The sequence below is a fragment of the Eriocheir sinensis genome, chromosome 42 (genome assembly GCF_024679095.1).
Source record: "Eriocheir sinensis breed Jianghai 21 chromosome 42, ASM2467909v1, whole genome shotgun sequence".
In the NCBI taxonomy this organism is placed as follows: Eukaryota; Metazoa; Arthropoda; class Malacostraca; order Decapoda; family Varunidae; genus Eriocheir; species Eriocheir sinensis.
In genome coordinates, this window is record NC_066550.1 from 14,463,421 (window position 1) to 14,483,420 (window position 20,000).

General features: G+C 43.9%; 1 protein-coding gene and 2 long non-coding RNA genes across 5 annotated transcripts in view; all 3 read right to left on the reverse strand.

The window, feature by feature from the left end:
• Positions 1-252: 252 nt before the first annotated feature.
• On the reverse strand, positions 253-3,994 carry LOC127010150 (uncharacterized). Its single transcript, XR_007762953.1, has 2 exons — positions 3,875-3,994; positions 253-3,768 (listed from the first exon to the last, which is right to left on the reverse strand). It is a non-coding gene; the product is annotated as an uncharacterized LOC127010150 (long non-coding RNA).
• A 23-nt stretch (positions 3,995-4,017) lies between these two features.
• Positions 4,018-6,487, reverse strand: LOC127010151 (uncharacterized). 3 transcript variants are annotated; one of them, XR_007762954.1, is made up of 3 exons: positions 4,720-6,487; positions 4,528-4,652; positions 4,018-4,213 (listed from the first exon to the last, which is right to left on the reverse strand). It is a non-coding gene; the product is annotated as an uncharacterized LOC127010151 (long non-coding RNA). The 3 variants fall into 3 exon arrangements; XR_007762955.1 differs by having other exon boundaries at positions 4,461-4,652; XR_007762956.1 differs by having other exon boundaries at positions 4,461-4,594; positions 4,662-6,487.
• A 4,207-nt stretch (positions 6,488-10,694) lies between these two features.
• Positions 10,695-20,000, reverse strand: part of LOC127010152 (hemicentin-1-like) — a 17,666-nt gene continuing 8,360 nt past the window's right edge. Inside the window, exons 4-12 of the mRNA XM_050883997.1 lie at positions 19,258-19,331; positions 18,428-18,577; positions 17,484-17,621; positions 15,968-16,150; positions 13,433-13,670; positions 13,073-13,203; positions 12,325-12,727; positions 11,741-11,824; positions 10,695-11,175 (exon numbers count right to left, since the gene is read on the reverse strand). Coding sequence (XP_050739954.1) covers positions 11,081-11,175; positions 11,741-11,824; positions 12,325-12,727; positions 13,073-13,203; positions 13,433-13,670; positions 15,968-16,150; positions 17,484-17,621; positions 18,428-18,577; positions 19,258-19,331 — 1,496 coding nt within the window. The 3' untranslated portion in view covers positions 10,695-11,080. The remainder of the gene's footprint in view (positions 11,176-11,740; positions 11,825-12,324; positions 12,728-13,072; positions 13,204-13,432; positions 13,671-15,967; positions 16,151-17,483; positions 17,622-18,427; positions 18,578-19,257; positions 19,332-20,000) is intronic.

Genomic DNA, 20,000 nt, shown 5'->3' on the forward strand with positions numbered 1-20,000 from the left:
GTGTGGTGAGGTGCGGTTAGCAGGTCACCCTCTGTGCCAGGGTCAAGGGTCGCGGTGGCACTGTGCCGCCGCGACCCAGTGTTAGCGTTAGGTTAGGGAAGCCAAGTGCATGATGATAGAGTAAGGTCTTCACACCAAGGAGAACTAGCGTTTCCGAGGCCCGTGTCTTTGTTTAGGCCTATGTCTGTAACTCTGGACTCGGGGGCTGATAAACTGTCCATATGTCTGCCTGTCTGTCTGTTAACCCTTCTATAACCTGTCTCTGTCTGTCTGTTCCATCTATAAACTGTATCTGTCTTTTTATATAAACTTTCTGTCCATTGTTTTGTCTGTATTTTCCATCAAGGGATTTTAAACTGTCCATTTGTCTGTCTTTAACCCTTCTCCTGTAACCTGTCTGTCTTAATCCTGTCCATCTATAAATCTTGTCTGTTTTTTTTTGTCTATTTTCCATCTCAAGGGATTTTAAACTGTCCATGTCTGTCAGTCTGTCTGTTAACCCTTCTATACCCTGTCTGTCTGTCTGTGTCTTAATCCTGTCCATCTATAAATCTTGTCTGTCTGTCTTTTTTTAATTTTCCATCTCAAGGGGTTGTAATCTGTCCCCATCTGTCTCTGTCTGTCTTTGTCCCATCTGTAAACTGTTCCTCTCTGTGCTAATCCTTCATCTATAAACTGTCTGTGTCTGTGTTTCGCTACGACGCAGAAACTGATTAAAAAGAGAGATTTCGGAAAGTGCAAGAATGAGATTGTTATGAATGAGTCTTGGGTACTACTACTACTACTACTACTACCACCATACTACTACTACATATGTCCATCCAAAATCTACAACTACTACTATTACTACTACCATATATTACTAGTAGACATTTATACTACTACTACTACTACTACTACCATATATTACTAGTAGACATTTATACTACTACTACTACTACTACTACCACCCATCACTGCTTTGGTAATGTGTTTGGTAATGACTGTTTAGTTAATGAAGCAAGGTTGGGTTAAGTTTCCCTTGTGTCAATATAGAAAGGCTTTTAGGATTATTTTATTTGTCAACTGAAATCTCCTCTCTGGGAAAATCATTGAAGCTTGAATGGAAATGCTGGAAACTCTTGAAATAATGCTGAAAAATGCTTGAATCTCTTGAAAAAATGCTGGAAAATGCTTGAATCTCTTGAAAAATCCTTGCATCCCTTGAAATAATGCTGAAAAATGCTTGAATCTCTTGAAAAAATACTTGACTCTTGAAAAATGCTTGCATCCCTTAAAATAATGCTGAAAAATGCTTGAATCTCTTAAAAATACTTGAATCCCTTGGAGAAAATGCTTGAATCTCTTGAAAATACTTTAATCTCTTGAAAAAATGCTTGAATTCCTTGGAAAAAATGCTTGAATTCCTTGGAAAAAATGCTTGAATCTCTTGAAGAAACGCCTGAATCTCTTTACGAATACTCGATTCTCAGAAAATATTTTAATCTCAAAAATTCTGGTCTTAATTTCGTCTTCCTTACGTTCTGGTGTTGAAACCCAAATCCCTTGTGTTCTCCGACGTTGAAATCTGATTCTGTGTTCTAATGTGTTTCCTACCTTGTGTGTTTTCTCTATAATCTTCCTCTCTCTCTCCCTCTATGTTTTCTAATGCTAAAATCTTTATATCTTCAGTTTTCCTTCTCATTTAAATCTTCCTTCCTCTTTGTATTATATAATTACAAGCGGCAGATGTTTGTATTATTAACCATTTTATCGTATCTTTATTTTTAGCTTTGTAATTCCACTCGGCAGCTGATATGTTTGTTCGTGCGTGTGTCTTACCTTCTCTGTTTTCTCGTTAAAATCTTTCTCCATAATTAAAATCCTCACATTATTTACCATGTTATCGCATCTTTTTATCATTAGTTTCGTAAATCCACTCTCGGCAGCCGTTAAATTTGTTCGTGCCTACGTTTGTTCTCGTAAAAAACTACCACTTTCTTTGTGTTCCATTGTTATTGCCGGCAGCTGTTCGTGTCTTTGTATTATTGAATATATATCGCATCTTTATTTTTAGTCTCGTAGTTTCACTCTTCGGCAGCTGTTATGTTCGTGCGTGCGTGTGTTACCTTACGTATGAGTTGTGTGTATGTACTTAAAAACCTAACTTGTATGTTTATTCTTATATCATTCCTTTAAGTTTTAATAGTAACTATTTTTCATCATTCCTTTAACTTAATTTTGACAACTTTATATTTCCTCTCATTCCTCTAAGTTATAATATTTAACATTTTTTTTATTCAGCCTTTCCTCCTCCCTTGGTGATATATCCCGTTTTCTTCATCTGTCTGTCAATGCCGAGAAAGGGCTGGTTTGTGTGTATTTTAGGGGCATTTTCCCTGCCAAGACATTATTATGGCCCTTGTGTTACAGCCCTCACCTTATTATTGCTACACTAGTTTTGGTTCCTTCAGATAACATTGTACCATCCTAACCAATAGCAAAGGCCCCTTGACCCTTCTGTGCTGGGGGGGGTTTGTGCCACCTGTGCCACATAACACACATCAGGTACAGAAGGGGTTAAGAGAGCTTCTATATATTTTTTCAGTGTTGGGTGTAACAATAGATTAACAGTGCATTGGTTGAGCTTGATAACACACACCCATTCTGTATTTACTTTAGTATGTACTCATTCTTTGTTCACCTTGATAACATGTTCCTATTCTATTTGTTCACCTTGATAACATGTACCCAGTCTATTTGTTCACCTTGATAACATGTACCCAGTCTATTTGTTCACCTTGATAATGTTACACCCATTCTGTGTTAACCCCCAGAACATGTACTTAAAAATATTCGCTCAGTGTAATTTTTGTACCTATAATATACAAATACCTTTAATACAATGTACCTAAATGATTTCTCGCTTTAATTTTCGTCCCTATGCTCTGTCCAGACTAATATGTAACTAGTATATTTTTTTTCAATAACATGTATGCCTATCCTTCCCTTCCCTTCCTTTAGTTTTGAACCATAATCAAAAAGTACAGTCGAGGTGGGAAGCTGCGTCACTGTGATTGTATATTGCCTACGACACACTATGGGGGCTTTTGCGGTCTCCATCTCTCTGTCAGTGTGTGTGTGTGTGTGTGTGTCTGCTGTCTCCATCTCTCTGTCAGTGTGTGTGTGTGTGTGTGTGTGTGTCTGCTGTCTCCATCTCTCTGTCAGTGTGTCTGTGTGTGTGTGTGTGTGTGTGTGTGTGTGTGTGTGTGTGTGTCTGCTGTCTCCATCTCTCTGTCAGTGTGTGTGTGTGTGTGTGTGTCTGCTGTCTCCATCTCTCTGTCTGTGTGTGTGTGTGTGTGTGTGTGTCTGCTGTCTCCATCTCTCTGTCAGTGTGTGTGTGTGTGTGTGTGTGTGTGTCTGCTGTCTCCATCTCTCTGTCAGTGTGTGTGTGTGTGTGTGTGTGTGTCTGCTGTCTCCATCTCTCTGTCAGTGTGTGTGTGTGTCTGCTGTCTCCATCTCTCTGTCAGTGTGTGTGTGTGTGTGTGTGTGTGTGTCTGCTGTCTCCATCTCTGTCTGTGTGTGTGTGTGTGTCTGTCTGTCTGCTGTCTCATTCATCTCACTCAGCTCTGGTCATTCATCTGCCCACATACATTCCCTTCTCATTCATTTTTTTACTCATACTATTAAAGCCTCTAGTGATATCAATTCGGCTGAGCAACTCCCACTTTTCCAAACAAAATTAAACATCCATCTTCTGTCTGTGTGTATGTATTATTCCATTAGTACCTTTTTCTGCCTCTTGTGATACCAATTCGGCTGAGCAACTCCCACTTTCCCAGACAAAATTAGCCATCATCTTGTCTGTCTGTCTGTGTATTCTTTCATCCAGTACCTTTTTCTGCCTCTTGTGGTACCAATTCGGCTGAGCAACTCCCACTTTCCCAGACAAAATTAACCATCTGTCTGTCTGTCTGTGTATTCTTTCATTCAGTACCTTTTTCTGCCTCTTGTGATACCATCCAAGCCAACCCTGACCTATCCTTCCTACATGACATTCCTTCATCTTTCTGAGCTAAACTTTCCATGAACTGTGTGACCTGACCTATCCTTCCTACATGACATTCCTTCACCTTTCTGAGCTAAACTTTCCATGAACTGAGTGACCTGACCTATCCTTCCTACATGACATTCCTTCATCTTTCTGAGCTAAACTTTCCATGAACTGTGTGACCTGACCTATCCTTCCTGTGTATTCTTTCATCTTTCAGAGCTAAACTTTCCATGAACTGTGATACCTATCCTTCCTACATGACATTCCTTCATCTTTCAGACAAAACTTTCCATCATCTTGTCTGTCTCTATCCTTCCTACATGACTTTCCTTCACCTTTCTGCTAAACTTTCCCTGTGACCTGACCTATCCTTCCTACATGACATTCCTTCATCTTTCTGTGCTAAACTTTCCGTGAACTGTGTGACCTGACCTATCCTTCCTACATGACATTCCTTCATCTTTCTGTGCTAAACTTTCCGTGAACTGAGTGACCTGACCTATCCTTCCTACATGACATTCCTTCATCTTTCTGAGCTAAACTTTCCATGAACTGTGTGACCTGACCTATCCTTCCTACATGACATTCCTTCATCTTTCAGAGCTAAACTTTCCATGAACTGTGTGACCTGACCTATCCTTCCTACATGACTTTCCTTCACCTTTCTGCGCTAAACTTTCCATGACCTGAGTGACCTGACCTATCCTTCCTACATGACATTCCTTCATCTTTCTGAGCTAAACTTTCCGTGAACTGTGTGACCTGACCTATCCTTCCTACATGACATTCCTTCATCTTTCTGAGCTAAACTTTCCATGAACTGTGTGACCTGACCTATCCTTCCTACATGACTTTCCTTCACCTTTCTGAGCTAAACTTTCCATGAACTGTGTGACCTGACCTATCCTTCCTACATGACTTTCCTTCATCTTTCTGAGCTAAACTTTTCATGAACTTAATTTATCTTTCCTAAACAACTCCTCCTCCTCCTCCTCCTCCTCCTCTCCTGCTTGTAATTTCTGACCCAAGTGACATTGCTCCCCACCATGACTGTCCCTCCCTCGGCCACTCTCCTATCCTCCAACTATACATTATGTCAAAGTGTAGTGCAATACTGTATCATACATTTAAAGAACTAATGATACCATATAACGAGTCGAGCCTCCATATATATAACTCAAGTGATGAAAGAACATTAGAACCATTGCTTGATAAAAACTGTATTTGTGTGGCTACGAAGAAATTTGTATTATATAATTTTTTGCTTGGTTTAAATGTTGGCATAATGAGAAGACTAGAAGATAATGATAATGATAACTTGTATAGAAATGCTTGATGTATTATTTTTCATTTGCTTTGTCTTATTCAATTTTGTGTTTGTCTAATGAGAAGACTAATGAATAATAATAATAATAATAACTTGTATAGAAATGCTTGGTGAACTGCATGTATATTTCTGCAGCTAAGAAGAAATTTACTATATATTATGTTTTATATTTGCTTTTTCTTATTCAATTTTGTTTGTATAATGGAAAGACTAATGAATAATAATAATAATAATAATAATAATAATAATAATAATAACTTGTATAGAAATGCTTGGTGAACTGCATGTATATTTCTGCAGCAAAGAAGAAATTTTACTATATTATGTTTTATATTTGCTTTTTCTTATTCGATTTTGTGTTTGTCTAATGGAAAGACTATAAATGATAATGATAACTTGTATAGAAATGCTTGGTAAACTTATGTATTTCTGCAGCTAAGAAGAAATTTACTGTATATTATTTTTTATATTTGCTTTTTCTTATTCAATTTTGTGTTTGTATAATGGAAAGACTAATGAATAATAATAATGATAACTTGTATAGAAATGCTTGGTAAACTTATGTAATTCTGCAGCTCAGAAGAAATTTACTGTATATTATTTTTCATTTCCTTTTTCTTATTCAATTTTGTGTTTGTATAATGGAAAGACTAACAAATAATAATGATAACTTGTATAGAAATGCCTGGTTAACTTGTGTGTTTGTGCAGCTCAAGAAATTTACTGTATATTATTTTTCATTTCCTTTTTCTTATTCAATTTTGTGTTTGTATAATGAGAAGTCTAGTAAATAATCATAACTTTTTTTTTTACAGCTAGAGAAACAGCTGATCAAGGGCAACAGAAAAGGTGTAAAAAAAAAAAATTAAATAAAAAAAAGCCCGCTAATCGCTTCGTAAATTTAATGTATTTGTGCAGCTGAGAAAAAATCAATTATCTTTACATTTTCTGCTTCTTTGGTTTCTGTGTGTGTATTGTATTCTCTGTGTCGTGTTAGGCTAAAGCAAGACACTTTGATACGACTTTTGATATATATCCCAAACCCTAACTCGCTCAGACCTCCGTGTAGTGTTATATTGCTCCTGTACATGTTCTGCTGTAGACTCTAGGAAATATATTTTATACCAAAGTGATGCAAGTTTTGGTCTTCACCTTAGAGAGAGAGAGAGAGAGAGAGAGAGAGAGAGAGAGAGAGAGAGAGAGAGAGAGAGAGAATAATACAAAAGAATGAAATAAAATTAAAGAAAGAAAGAAGAGAGAGAGAGAGAGAGAGAGAGAGAGAGAGAGAGAGAGAGAGAGAGTTCCTAGACATTTTGGGAGAGGGCTCATTCCATTTTGGCCCCCCTTCTTATAGTGAGAGGCGAGCACAATGAGCCAAAGCAGCTCCAGGAAAATTTTAGAATATGAGCAATTGTAGAATCATTTTAAAGACACTTGTAAATGCAAATTTCAGACATTTTATTTCTTAAAACTAGGTGCACACTGAATAATTGAAGATCCACTTAATCCAGTTAAGCATAATGATAAATGGTAAAAATGAGGATAACAGTAATGTACTCTGATGGCGATATGATGTGGAGGGAGTTAAATGAATCAATATTGCTGGAAGGGACTCCATTATGTAAAGGGAGATTGGAAGGGGGTCCCTGAAGAGCCCTATTTCTTTGACATAACATTTTTGTTACATTTTTGTTTACAAAATTGAATGAAAGAAGGAAGGAAGAACGGGAGGAAGAGGAAGAGGAAGAAGTAGAGAGAGAGAGAGAGAGAGAGAGAGAGAGAACCACATCTATATACTATCACCACCACCACCCTCCTCCTCCTCTTCCTCCTCCTCCTCTTCCTCCTCCTCCTCCTATTTCACTAAGGCCATGTTTTTTGTTTCCCTTGAGTTAGCTTATTGATAAAAGAATAATAATAATAACAATAATGATGAAGTTCTATTCTGCACTAAATAACAAACATTTACATAGTATCTTTCTGTTATATAGTTCTTGAAAATGATGTAAAAGGGAGGAAGATTAGTTTATTAAGGACCGACTAGTCTCTCTCTCTCTCTCTCTCTCTCTCTCTCTCTCTCTCTCTCTCTCTCTCTCGTTTATCATTTCAAGTGTTTAATAATTGTTGTTTTTTTCTCGTTTTTATATATATGCTTTTTATGTATATATGTATGTATGTATATTATATTATGTAACGTATAGTATGTAGTATATGTATGTATGTATGTCAATGTTTAAAATAGTTTCGAGTATCTCTCTCTCTCTCTCTCTCTCTCTCTCTCTCTCTCTCTCTCTCTCTCTCTCTCTCTCTCTCTCTCTCTCTCTCTCTCTCTCGTTAGGTAATTATACACCCACACACACGAAGACGTAAAACTAGGTATAATTAATTATTTGAACACACACACACACACACACACACACACACCTGCACACGCACGCACCTGCTTTCCATTCCACTCCACACTCCACCTCCATCCTCTTCCATCTCTCCCTTAATTCTTTCCTCCCTGCATTCCATTACAATCCACCTCTTCCTTCCTTCCTCTCTTTCTTTCTTCCTACCTCCATCCTCTTCCCTTCTCTCTCCCTCCACACCCATCACCAAGATCTTACAGCCCAAGGACCCGTACAAGGGGTGCTATGCTACGATGCTTCAGGCTGTCACGTCAATGGTTTTAAAAGGCCTTAATTTAACCTTTACTCTTAGGGTCGTATCCTAAGACATTTCATCGCCCAAGCAAACATATTGGACAAGGCTTTTCCAGTAGTAGTTTTATGACCCTATAAATTTATAATTCCAAAATGTTTAATATACTAAATGATTTTACTAAATTTACCCGTCTAAATTACGAGGATATATTTGCACTGTCCACCAAATTTGAGGATAAAGTAATTAGATTTATAAACAAATTGGTGTTTCTCAATGTTATGACCACAGGCTAATTCCCTAAGACCTACTGGCTCGTCCCCTGCTATCTTATATGGACTCCCTAAGATACACAAAGCTTCGGTAGCCTGATGGTAGTGTGACCCTTCTTCTGCACCATGAACCTGAAGAAACACTCATTAGAACCCGACTGACCCCCTCTTTGACCTTTAGAAACAGCTGATGTGAGAAGCGAAAGTCTTTCAATACCGACCTTCAGTTCTTAACCCAAGGATCTTCACCGTGTAGCAGCGACGGGACGAGTTTGTGGCTTTACCGTGTAGCAGCGACGGGCCAAGTTTGTGGCTTTACCGTGTAGCAGCGACGGGACAAGTTTGTGGCTTTACCGTGTAGCAGCGACGGGACAAGTTTGTGGCTTTACCGTGTAGCATCGACGGGACAAGTTTGTGGCTTTACCGTGTAGCAGCGACGGGACAAGTTTGTGGCTTTACCGTGTAGCAGCGACGGGACAAGTTTGTGGCTTTACCGTGTAGCAGCGACGGGACAAGTTTGTGGCTTTACCGTGTAGCAGCGACGGGACAAGTTTGTGGCTTTACCGTGTAGCAGCGACGGGACAAGTTTGTGGCTTTACCGTGTAGCAGCGACGGGAAAAGTTTGTGGCTTTACCGTGTAGCAGCGACGGGACAAGTTTGTGGCTTTACCGTGTAGCAGCGACGGGACAAGTTTGTGGCTTTACCGTGTAGCAGCGACGGGACAAGTTTGTGGCTTTACCGTGTACCAGCGACGGGCCACATTTTTGCCATGATATAAACTCCCAAAATAAATGATGCATAAACTGATCACAAATGCGCCGATATATATTCTGAAATGGTATGCGTGAGTGATGATTTTTTTCTCATTTTTCTCGCTTAGAGGGACCATTAAGAAACATGACCCCCGCAGCTACCACCGGGTTAAGCATTTCGTAGACCTTTTTATACACACCTACAATGAATCGGGCTTTCGTAGAGGTTGTGAGCGTTTCCATGAGTAGTTTTATGACCCTGGTGGTAGTTGTATGACCCTAGTGGTAGTTGTATGACCCTAGTGGTAGTTGTATGACCCTAGTGGTAGTTTATGACCCTAGTGGTAGTTTTGACCTTGGTGGTAGTTTTATGGCCCTGGTAAGTCTTCAAATACCTTAAACTCAGCAATTTCGATCACTAATTAAATCATCTTCTCCTCCTCATCATCATCACTTCCTCTCCATTCATTCCCTCCTTCTCCTCTTCCTTGTCCATATACCTACATCATACATTCTATAATATACATACATAGAACATACATATACATAGAAAGCGAATATAAACGAGAAAAAAAACAATTAGAAAAAGCTTAAAATAGTGATCAAACGAGAGAGAGAGAGAGAGAGAGAGAGAGAGAGAGAGAGAGAGAGAGAGAGAGGAAACAAGAGAACGAGAGAGAGAACGAGACAACCACATCTAAATTACCATCACCACCACCCTCCTCCTCTTCCTCTTCCTCTTCCTCCTCCTCCTCCTCCTATTTCACTCAATCTCAACACCTTCTACCCTTCTTCTACTCACCACAAGTCCTCCAATGTCCCTTCATCCTCTGTGTCACGTAAGGTAAGATAAGGGAAGGTAAGGTAAGGAGAGGGGGGGATGCAGCCGTAAGGAAAGGTAAGGTTAAGTAAGGTAAGTTGGGTAAGGTAAGGTAAGTTAGGTATGGTGGTAAGGTAAGGTATGGTATGGTATAGTAAGGTGAGGTAAGGTAAGGTAAGGTAAGGAAAGGTAAGGTAAGGAGAGGGGGGGATGCAGCCGTAAGGAAAGGTAAGGTTAAGTAAGGTAAGTTAGGTAAGGTAAGTTAGGTATGGTGGTAAGGTAAGGTAAGGTATGGTATGGTATGGTATAGTAAGGTGAGGTAAGGTAAGGTATGGTATGGTAAGGCAAGGCAAGGACAGGTAAGGTAAGGTAAGGTCAGGTGATGCCGTCTAACCGCCCGTCCGCTCAATCTCCGGTCACACGAAGAACTGATGGAGTCTGATTCTGGGCCGTGCGTGCGAGAGGGAAAGAGTTTCGAAGCTTTGGAGGAAGAGGAGGAGGAGAAGAGATGAGGAGGAGGAGGAGAGGGAAAGGAAGGAGATAAGAGGCGTGGAGGAAAGAAGAGAGAGGAGGAAGAAGGGAAAATATGGAGAGAAGGAAGAGTAGAGAAATTAAAATGAAGGGCAGAGTTTTGGAGACGAGAGAGAGAGAGAGAGAGAGAGAACGATGAGAATGGAGAAACGAAATGATAGATAGACATACCTTACTCTACCTTGCCTTACCTTCCCTTCCCTTCCTTTGCCTTACCTTCCCTTCCCTTCCCTTCCTCCTCCTCCTCCTCCTACTACTACTACTACTACTACTACTACTACCCCGTATTAGGTTCAAAAGAAAACTACCAATACATAATTATTACATTTTCTTTATATTATTTACTGAGCATAATATTATAATGAATTTGCAGGGCACACACACACACACACACACACACACACACACACACACACACACACACACACACACACACACACACACAGTTAATTATTCACAAAATTTGGCAACAACAAAATTTATAAAGCAAAAAAAAAAAAAAGAAAGAAAAAAAAGCAATTTGTACAGAAGAGAGAGAGAGAGAGAGAGAGAGAGATGAATAGGAGGTAGCTAGCTTAACACACACACACAAACTCACACACACACACACACACACACACACTCACACACACACACACACACACACACACACACACACACACACCATCAGCACCACTTCTATCAACACCACTTCGCTCACTACCACACCACCGCTCCCAACACCAACACCGCCACCGCCATCACCACCACCCTCAACACCTTCTGCTTCACACCTCCACCAAGCCGTGCAACACCTGTGGAAGAAACACTCATTAGCAACACAACACACCTGGAAATTAACCCCCAAAACACCCCGTTCACGATAGCCAGGCGAAAAAAACAGCCCAAAATAGCCCAAAACTAGCCCAATTTTAGCCCAGTGAGATTTGACCTTTCCCAGCATCCACCAGTGAGATTTGACCTTTCCCAGCATCCACCAGTGAGATTTCAACCTTTCTCAGCATCCACCAGTGAGATTCAACCTTTCCCAGCATCCACCAGTGAGATTCAACCCTTCCCAGCATCCACCAGTAAGATTCAACCCTTTCCAGCATCCACCAGTGAGATTTCAACCCTTCCCAGCATCCACCAGTAAGATTCAACCCTTTCCAGCATCCACCAGTGAGATTCAACCCTTCCCAGCATCCACCAGTAAGATTCAACCCTTTCCAGCATCCACCAGTGAGATTTCAACCCTTCCCAGCATCCACCAGTGAGATTCAACCCTTCCCAGCATCCACCAGTAAAATTCAACCCTTCCCAGCATCCACCAGTGAGATTCAACCTTTCCCAGCATCCACCAAAGAGATTCAACCTTACCAGACTTAACCATACGTCCTCTTGGTGGCCGCCTGGTTGTGGTGGTGGTGGTTGTGGTGGTTGTCGTTGTGGTGGTGGTGGTCTCTGTCGGTGGATGAAAGAATGGATGAGTGGAGGAAGTGGATGATAAAGGAAGGAAGGAAGGAAGGAAGGAAAGGATGGAATATAATTCTCTCTCTCTTTCTTTTTTCCTTCTTTCTTTCAATTATTTAATTCTTTTTGTATTATTCTCTCTCTCTCTCTCTCTCTCTCTCTCTCTCTCTCTCTCTCTCTCTCTCTCTCTCTCTCTCTCTCTCTCTCTCTCTCTCTCTCTCTCTCTCTCTCTCTCTCTCTCTCTCTCTCTCATTCCCTCTCTCTCTCTCTCTCTCTCTCTCTCTCTCTCTCTCTCTCTCTCTCTCTCTCTCTCTCTCTCTCTCTCTCTCTCATTTACGTTCCCTTTCTTAAACTCTATTTCACACACTTTCTCTCTCCTTCTCCTTCCTACCTCATCTCTCTCTCTCTCTCTCTCTCTCTCTCTCTCTCTCTCTCTCTCTCTCTCTCTCTCTCTCTCTCTCTCTCTCTCTCTCTCTCTCTCTCTCTCTCACCTTCCGTTGTCCAGAAATCCAAGACTTCAGACTCTGGCGACCACCCAAATTCATTCTGCAGAGCCACCGTCACCTGGTAGTGTGTGTGTGGCTCAAGGCCCTCAATGGTGTGCCTCAGATGGACGGCCACACCCCCCTCGCTCCCCTCAGCCACATCCCCACCCGTAGCCTCCGACATGGGGTAAATTGAGGTGGTCCAGGGGTCGACGGGTTCGGGGTTCGCTGTGACTGGTTCAGGTTCGATGTCCGGGGTTGTGGTGTTGAAGTCTCCCCCGTGTGGTTCTTCCTCCTCTCCTTGTTCTTCAGTGTGTGGTTCCGCCTGTGGTTCTGGTTCTGGTTCTATTTCGTTCTCTTCGTCTCTTGGTTCTTCCTCCTCCTCCTCCTCTTCCTCATTTTCGTGGACCTGTGAAAAATATTGGTTATGTATGCGTATGTGTGTGTGTGTGAGTGTGTGTGTGTGTGAGTGTGTGTGTGTGTGTGTGTGTGTGTGTGAGAGAATATACATGTTTCAACTCTCTCTCTCTCTCTCTCTCTCTCTCTCTCTCTCTCTCTCTCTCTCTCTCTCTCTCTCTCTCTCTCTCTCTCTCTCTCTCTCTCTCTCTCTCTCTCTCTCTCTCTCTCTCTCTCTCTCTCTCTCTCTCTTCCTTCTTCTTCCTTACTTTTTTTTATCTTTTTCTCTCTTCTCTTCTATAATACTCCCCCCCTCTCTCTCTCTCTCTCTCTCTCTCTCTCTATCTCTCTCTCTTACCTCTTTCAGTCGCAGGCGGTAGGTGGTGGGGGGCACGGGGGGGGTGAGGGAGGGGGCGGTGGAGATGGTCAGGGAGTGGGCGCGCGGCCCCCCCGCCTCCCCGCTGGTCACCTGGGGGGCCGGCAAGAGACCTGGGAGAGAGAGAGAGAGAGAGAGAGAGAGAGAGAGAGAGAGATTATTAGATTAGGATTACAATTATTATTTTAGGCAACACACACACACACGCACACACACTACCTCCTCCTCCTCCTCCTCCTCTTCCTTCCTTCCTTTTCCCCCTCCTCCTCCTCTTCCTCTTCTCTCTCACAACCCAACCTCCTTCCTTCCCACCCTCTCCTTCCTCCTCCTCCTCTTCCTTACCTAACAAGTCCACCTCCTCCTCGTCCACACCAAAATCGTTCTCAGCCCGACAGATGTACTCTCCCAGGTCCTCCGTCCCCAGGGGCTGCAGAAGGAGGGTGTGGGCTGGGGACTGCTGGGCGTGGGCGGGGAGGGAGGCATGGTCAGCTCTCTTCCAGGTCACGACGGGTTTGGGGTAGCCAGTGACCTCGCAGCTAAGGACCCCAGCGAAGGCCCCGTCAGGAGTGGTCTCAATGTGCTGGAAGAAGAAGAAGAGGAAGATTAGGAGGAGGAGGAGGAGGAGGAGGAGGAGGAATATGGAAGGAAGAATTGAACAGGGGAGAGGAAGAGGAGAAAAGAGAGGAAGAAAGAACAGAAAAGGAGGAGGAAGAGGAGGAGGAGAGGAAGGAGGCATAGAGGAAGAATATCACGAGAAGGAGAGCTTACAAGAGGAGGAGGAGGAGGAGGAGGAGAACGAGGAAGAGGAGGAGGAGGAGGCAGAATGGAAGAAAGATTGTCAGGAGGAGGAGGAGAAGGAAGAAAGACACGAAGAAGAGGAAGAAGAAGAAGAGGAGAAAGAAGAAGAGAAGAAGAGGAGGAGAAAGAAGGAGAAGAAGAAGAAGAAGAAGAAGAGGAAGAAGAAGAAGAGGAAGTAGAAGAAGAAGAGGAAGAAGAAGAAGAGGAAGAAGAGGAAGAAGAAGAAGAAGAAGAAGAAGAGGAAGAAGAAGAAGAAGTAGAAGAAGAAGAGGAAGAAGAAGAAGAAGAGGAAGAAGAAGAAGAAGAAGAAGCAGCCGTGTAGAACTATCCCCAGCATCAGAAAACAGTCCAAGGAAGCCTCAACAACTACCCACAAGAGGCTTTTCATAGAGGCAAACTGGGATGCGCGCCGATCAAGACATTTAGAAACACGAACTTGAGATCAATTATTCTAAGTGCATTTCCTTTCTCATATCACGATGGTCTGGTTCACGAGGTCACGAGGGGGGGAAGCAAGAGGTACCCAGCGCCCACGACAACCAGCTGACGGAGGGGCTGACGGAGGGGGTGACCAAGAGCCTTCCCCGACCTCCATCGCCAACACCCCAGTTTCCACCTCTCCCCCGTGGCCCCAGAAGCATTTGGCCCAGGCGTTGGCGGAGCTGGGGGAGCCTGAAGGGCGGGGGTCGCAGGGGGGAACGGCCAAGGACTCAGCTAGCGGTCAGAACGAGGAGAGAGAGAGGAACGTGTCTCCGAGGCGTTCCCCGAAGCAGATAGACAGAGCCCGACGGAGCGGTTCCCCTGAAAGACCTCGGTACTTCCTTGCAAGGGAGAGTGGATTTCGTGTTAAGGAGAAGGGTTACCTTGACAAACAGAGACAGGACCCCACAAAAAAGCGCGAATTTCCCGATAAAGAGAAGAACTCCCTTGAAAAAACGAAGAATTGCCCTGAAAGCCAGAAAAAATACCTTGAACAACCGAATTACCTTGAAAACACAAAGAATTACCTTGAAAAACCGACAGAAATCCCCGAAAAACAGAAGAATTACCATAACAATTCCCTTGACCAACAGAGGCCTTACCCCGACCAACAGAAATCTCACCCTTTTCAACAGAGCTCCTCCAGTACCCAACAGAGGTATAGAGAACATCAACAGAGGCATGACCCTTCCCAGCAGAGCGATACGGACGTCAAACAGAACAAATGGAAGTCTTGCCCCGATCAAGAGATGGCTTACGAAGGTGACCAGAACTATTACCCTTCGGAAGACACCCTTGACATATACACACGGACACATAACCTTGACAAACAGAACTATTCCTTCACAAAACCGACGCACACCACTTCGAAACCCGCCCACAGCTCTCCAGAACCCATGTACCCGCCCTCGAACCCAAGCCAAGGATACCCCAACGAGCCAACTGCGCGCGAATGTGACTCGGGACTTGTGGGACAGAGCGGCAAGGACTGGATGGTGCTCATAACCACTCTGATGGCGTGTGTGACCTGTCTCTGTCTAGGGCTGGTCGTTGGGGTTCTCGTTGGTATCAATGGTAGGAATGGGAGTAGGATGTGAGTTCGGTGGGATGGGTTCTGTGAGGGGGTTGATGGGGGTACTGTTACTGTGTGAAGAGCGTGTGCCGGGCGGGGAGAGCCGTGTAGTGCCCGTGACTGTCTTTCGCTGTATAGACCTATGTGTGTTTCTTACTTCTCTATATATAGTTTCTTTATCTCTCTATCTTCTGTGTTCTTTCTTCCTCCTCCTCCTCCTCCTCCTCTTAAATTGCTATCTCCTCTTCCTCCTCCTCCTCTTCCTCTTCTTTTTTTTTTCAGCATCTCTCCTCCTTCTCTCCTCCTCTTAAATTGCTATCTCCTCTTCCTCCTCCTCCTCCTCCTCCTCCTCTACCTCTTCTTCCAGCACCATTCCTTCTCCTCCTCCTCTTAAATTGCTATCTCCTCCTCCTCTTCCTCTTCTTCCTTCAACATCACTCCAGACACCAAAATGAAAAAAAAAATAAAAAACAACAACAAAAAACTGACCTCACATGACCTCCCAGTGACCTCGCTTGACCCCTTACCTGCTCGGCGGTGAGCTGGGGCGGGTAGAGGACGTGCAGGGTGGCGGTGGTGGTGGCGTGGTGGTGGGGGTGGGGGTGGGCTGGCGGGGTGACACCGTTGTGGGCACTGCAGACATACTCGCCGGCGTCCCCCACTGCGATACTCACCACCTCCAAAACGGCCACTCCTTCCTCCTCCATTTCCTGTAGAAGTAGTAGTAGTAGTAGTAGTAGTAGTAGTAGTAGTAGTAGTGGTGAGATTGGAAAGGTTTTAAGAGTAGAGAGAAGGGAAGGGAAGGTAAGGTAAGTTAAGGAAAGGTAAAGGAAGGGAAGGGAAGGGAAGGGAAGGGAAGGTAAGGTAAGTTAAGGAAAGGTAAAGGAAGGGAAGGGAAGGGAAGGGAAGGAAAGCGAAGGGTACGGAAGGGAAGGGGAGGAAGGGATGGAAGGGAAGGGAAGAGTAGGGAAGGGAAGGAGAAGGGAACGAAAGGGAAGGGAAAGGAAGGGAAAGGAAGGGAAGGGAAAAGAAGGGAAGGAGAGGGTTTACCAGAGAGAGAGAGAGAGAGAGAGAGAGAGATAATGGCTTTTAACTTAATGACTTTTCCTTGTTATCATTAGTATCCTCTTCCTCTTCCTCTCCCTCCTCCTCCTCCTCCTCCTCCTCCTCTTCTCATTTACTCTGTCATTCTTTCCTTTCTATTATCCTCTTCCTCTTCCTCCTCTCTGTACCTCATCTTTCTCCTTCTCCTCCTCTTCTCTCTCTTTCTCCTTCTCTTCCTCCTCCATTTCTTTTCTCTCAATCCTTCCATTCTCTCTCTCTCTCTCTCTCTCTCTCTCTCTCTCTCTCTCTCTCTCTCTCTCTCTCTCTCTCTCTCTCTCTCTCTCTCTCTCTCTCTCTCTCTCTCTCTCTCTCTCTCTCTCTCTCTCTCTCACGCACACACACACACAGATACACTCACTCCTCCTCCTCTCTCTTTCTCCTTCTCTTCCTCCTCCTCTTTCTCTTCCATTTCTTTTCTCTCAATCCTTCCATTCTCTCTCTCTCTCTCTCTCTCTCTCTCTCTCTCTCTCTCTCTCTCTCTCTCTCTCTCTCTCTCTCTCTCTCTCTCTCTCTCTCTCTCTCTCTCTCTCTCTCTCTCTCTCTCTCTCTCTCTCTCTCTCTCACACTCCTCCTCCTCCTCTCTCCTCTCTCTCTCCATCTCTCTCTCTCTCTTTCTCTCTATCTAGCTCTCTCTTCTCTCTCTCTCTCTCTCACACATTCCTCCTCCTCCTCCTCCTCCTCTTCATTCACATTCTTATCTATCCCTCCTCCTCTTCCTCCTCCTCCTCCTCTTCTTCTCTCTCCTTCTCCTTCTCTTTCTCCTCCATTTCTTTTCTCTCACTCCTTCCACTCTCTCTTTCTCTCACACACACTCACTCCTCCTCCTCCTCCTCCTATTCTTCCTCTTCAATATCTCATCTTTCTCTTATAATCAACTTCACACTTCACTTTCTTATCTATCCCTCCTCCTCCTCCTCCTCCTCCTCCTCCCCCCCTTACCTGGACGGCCCCCTGTGGCAGCTCCTCGTCGGCTTTGGTCCAGGTCACCTCAGGGGTTGGGTTTCCCTCCGCCTGGCACTCGAAGGTCACGTTGCCACCCTTGGTCATGCTCTGCACCGGGGGGGTCACCAGCCTGACCTGCGGGGGAGGAGGAGGAAAAGGAGGAGGAGGAGGAGGAGGAGGAGGAGGAGGAGGAGGTAGGGAAGAAAGGAAGAGGAGGAGGAAGTGAGAAATGAAAGATTAAAATTGATATATAGAGAAGAGGAGGAGGAGGAGGAGGAGGAGGAGGAGTGTGATATGTATGTGTGTATGTGTGTTTTGATAGGTGTGAAAGAGGAGGAGGAGGAGGAGGAGGAGATTGGTATGGGTGTGATAAGGGTGATTGAGGGGAAGAGGAGGAGGAAAAGAGGAGGAGGAAGAGAAGAATAAGAGGAGGAGGAGGAGGAGGAAAATAAACGAGAATAATATAATCAAGAACATGAACTCATTAAAAATAATTATAAATACATAAATCTCTCTCTCTCTCTCTCTCTCTCTCTCTCTCTCTCTCTCTCTCTCTCTCTCTCTCTCTCTCTCTCTCTCTCTCTCTCTCTCTCTCTCTCTCTCTCTCTCTCTCTCTCTCTCTCTCTCTCTCTCTCTATACACACACTTTAAGACACACACACGCACACTCACATAATCTTTACCCATTCAATCATTCTCTCTCTCTCTCTCTCTCTCTCTCTCTCTGAACCCCTCCCCTCTCTTCCTTTCTTTCACTTCATTTCTTTCTCTATCTTTCTTTCTCCCCCCCCCCCCCTCTCTCTCTCTCTTTCTATATTTCATCCTCATTCTCTCTCCTTCCTTCCCTTCCCCCTCCTCTTCTACAACCCCCTCTCTCTCCCTCCCACGATCTCTCTATCTATCCATCTGTCTCTCTATCTATCTCTATCTATGTATCGTACCGTAGGGGCGAAGAGCACGTCAATAGTATGGGAGAGTTCAACAGCAGGAGACGCCTCGATCCTGCAGACGTAGACGCCGGCGTGTGTTCGACGGACGCCGCTAATGGTGAACTCCGTCCCGTTCTTTACGATGCGCCTGGCTGGCTTGAGCTGGGAGGGAGGGAGAGAGAGAGAGGTTAGGTTAGGTTGAGGAAGGGAAGTTAGGGTAGGGTTAGGAAGGGAAGGGAAGGGAAGTTAGGGTAAGGAAGGGAAGGGAGGTTAGGTTAGGGTAGGTTAAGGAAGGGAAGGGAGGTTAGGTTAGGGTAAGAAAGGGAGGGGAAGGGAAGGGAAGGGAGAGAGAAGGGAGGTTAGGTTAAGGAAGGGAAGGGAAGGGAGGTTAGGTTAGGGTAAGGAAGGGAAGGGAAGGGAGATAGAAGGGAGGAAAGGTTAAGGAAGGGAAGGGAAGGGAGGTTAGGTTAGGATAAGGAAAGGAAGGAAAGGGAGGTTAGGGTAGGGTAAGGAAAGTAAGGGAAGGGAGAGAGAAGGGAGGTTAGGGTAAGGAAGGGAAGGGAGAGAGAAGGGAGGTTAGGGTAAGGAAGGGAAGGGAGGTTAGGTTAGGATAAGGAAGGGAAGGGAAGGAAAGGGAAGGGAAAGGAAGGAAAGGGAAGGAGATAACTTAACCTTAAAATCATATATGTACTACTACTACTACTATTACTACTACTACAACTACTACAACTACTACAACAACTACTACAAGAACAACTACTACTACAACTATTACTACAACTATTACTACAACTATTACTACAACTACCACTACTACTACTACTACTACTACTACTACTTACTGCATTGTTGCCCACGTAAAGGAAGCGAGATTCTCCGTCTTTCATGATCTTCTTCAGAATCATGATGTACTCGCCTGCAAATAATAATAATAATAATAATAATAATAATAATAATAATAATAATAATAATAATAATAATAATAATAATAATAATAGGTGGAGGAGGAGAAGGAGGAGGAGGAAGAGGAGAACGAAGGAAGGAAGGAAGGGAAGGGAAAGCGAAAAGGAAGAAGAAGAGGAGGAGGAGGAGGAGGAGGAGGAGGAAGAAAACAGAATCAGGTGAGTGTGTACAAGTGTGTGTGTGTGTGTGTGTGTGTGTGTGTGTGTGTGTGTGTACAGGTGTGGCCACATGTGTGCTATTAAGAGAGAGAGAGAGAGAGAGAGAGAGAGAATGTATAGATAGAAAAAACAAACAAAACACTTATATATATACTCTCTCTCTCTTCCTCCTCCTTCTCTTCCCTTTCCTTTCCTTCCCTTCCTTTCCCTTCCTCTCTCTCTCTCTCTCTCTCTCTCTCTCTCTCTCTCTCTCTCTCTCTCTCTCTCTCTCTCTCTCTCTCTCTCTCTCTCTCTCTCTCTCTCTCTTTTTCTCTCTCCCTTCCTTAACTCACCTTACCATACCTTCCTATCCCTTCCCTTCCCTTCTCTCTCTCTCCCTTCCTTAACTTACCTTACCATACCTTCCTATCCCTCTCCTCCTCCTCCTCCTCTCCTCCTCCTCTCCTCCTCCTCCTCCTCCTCCA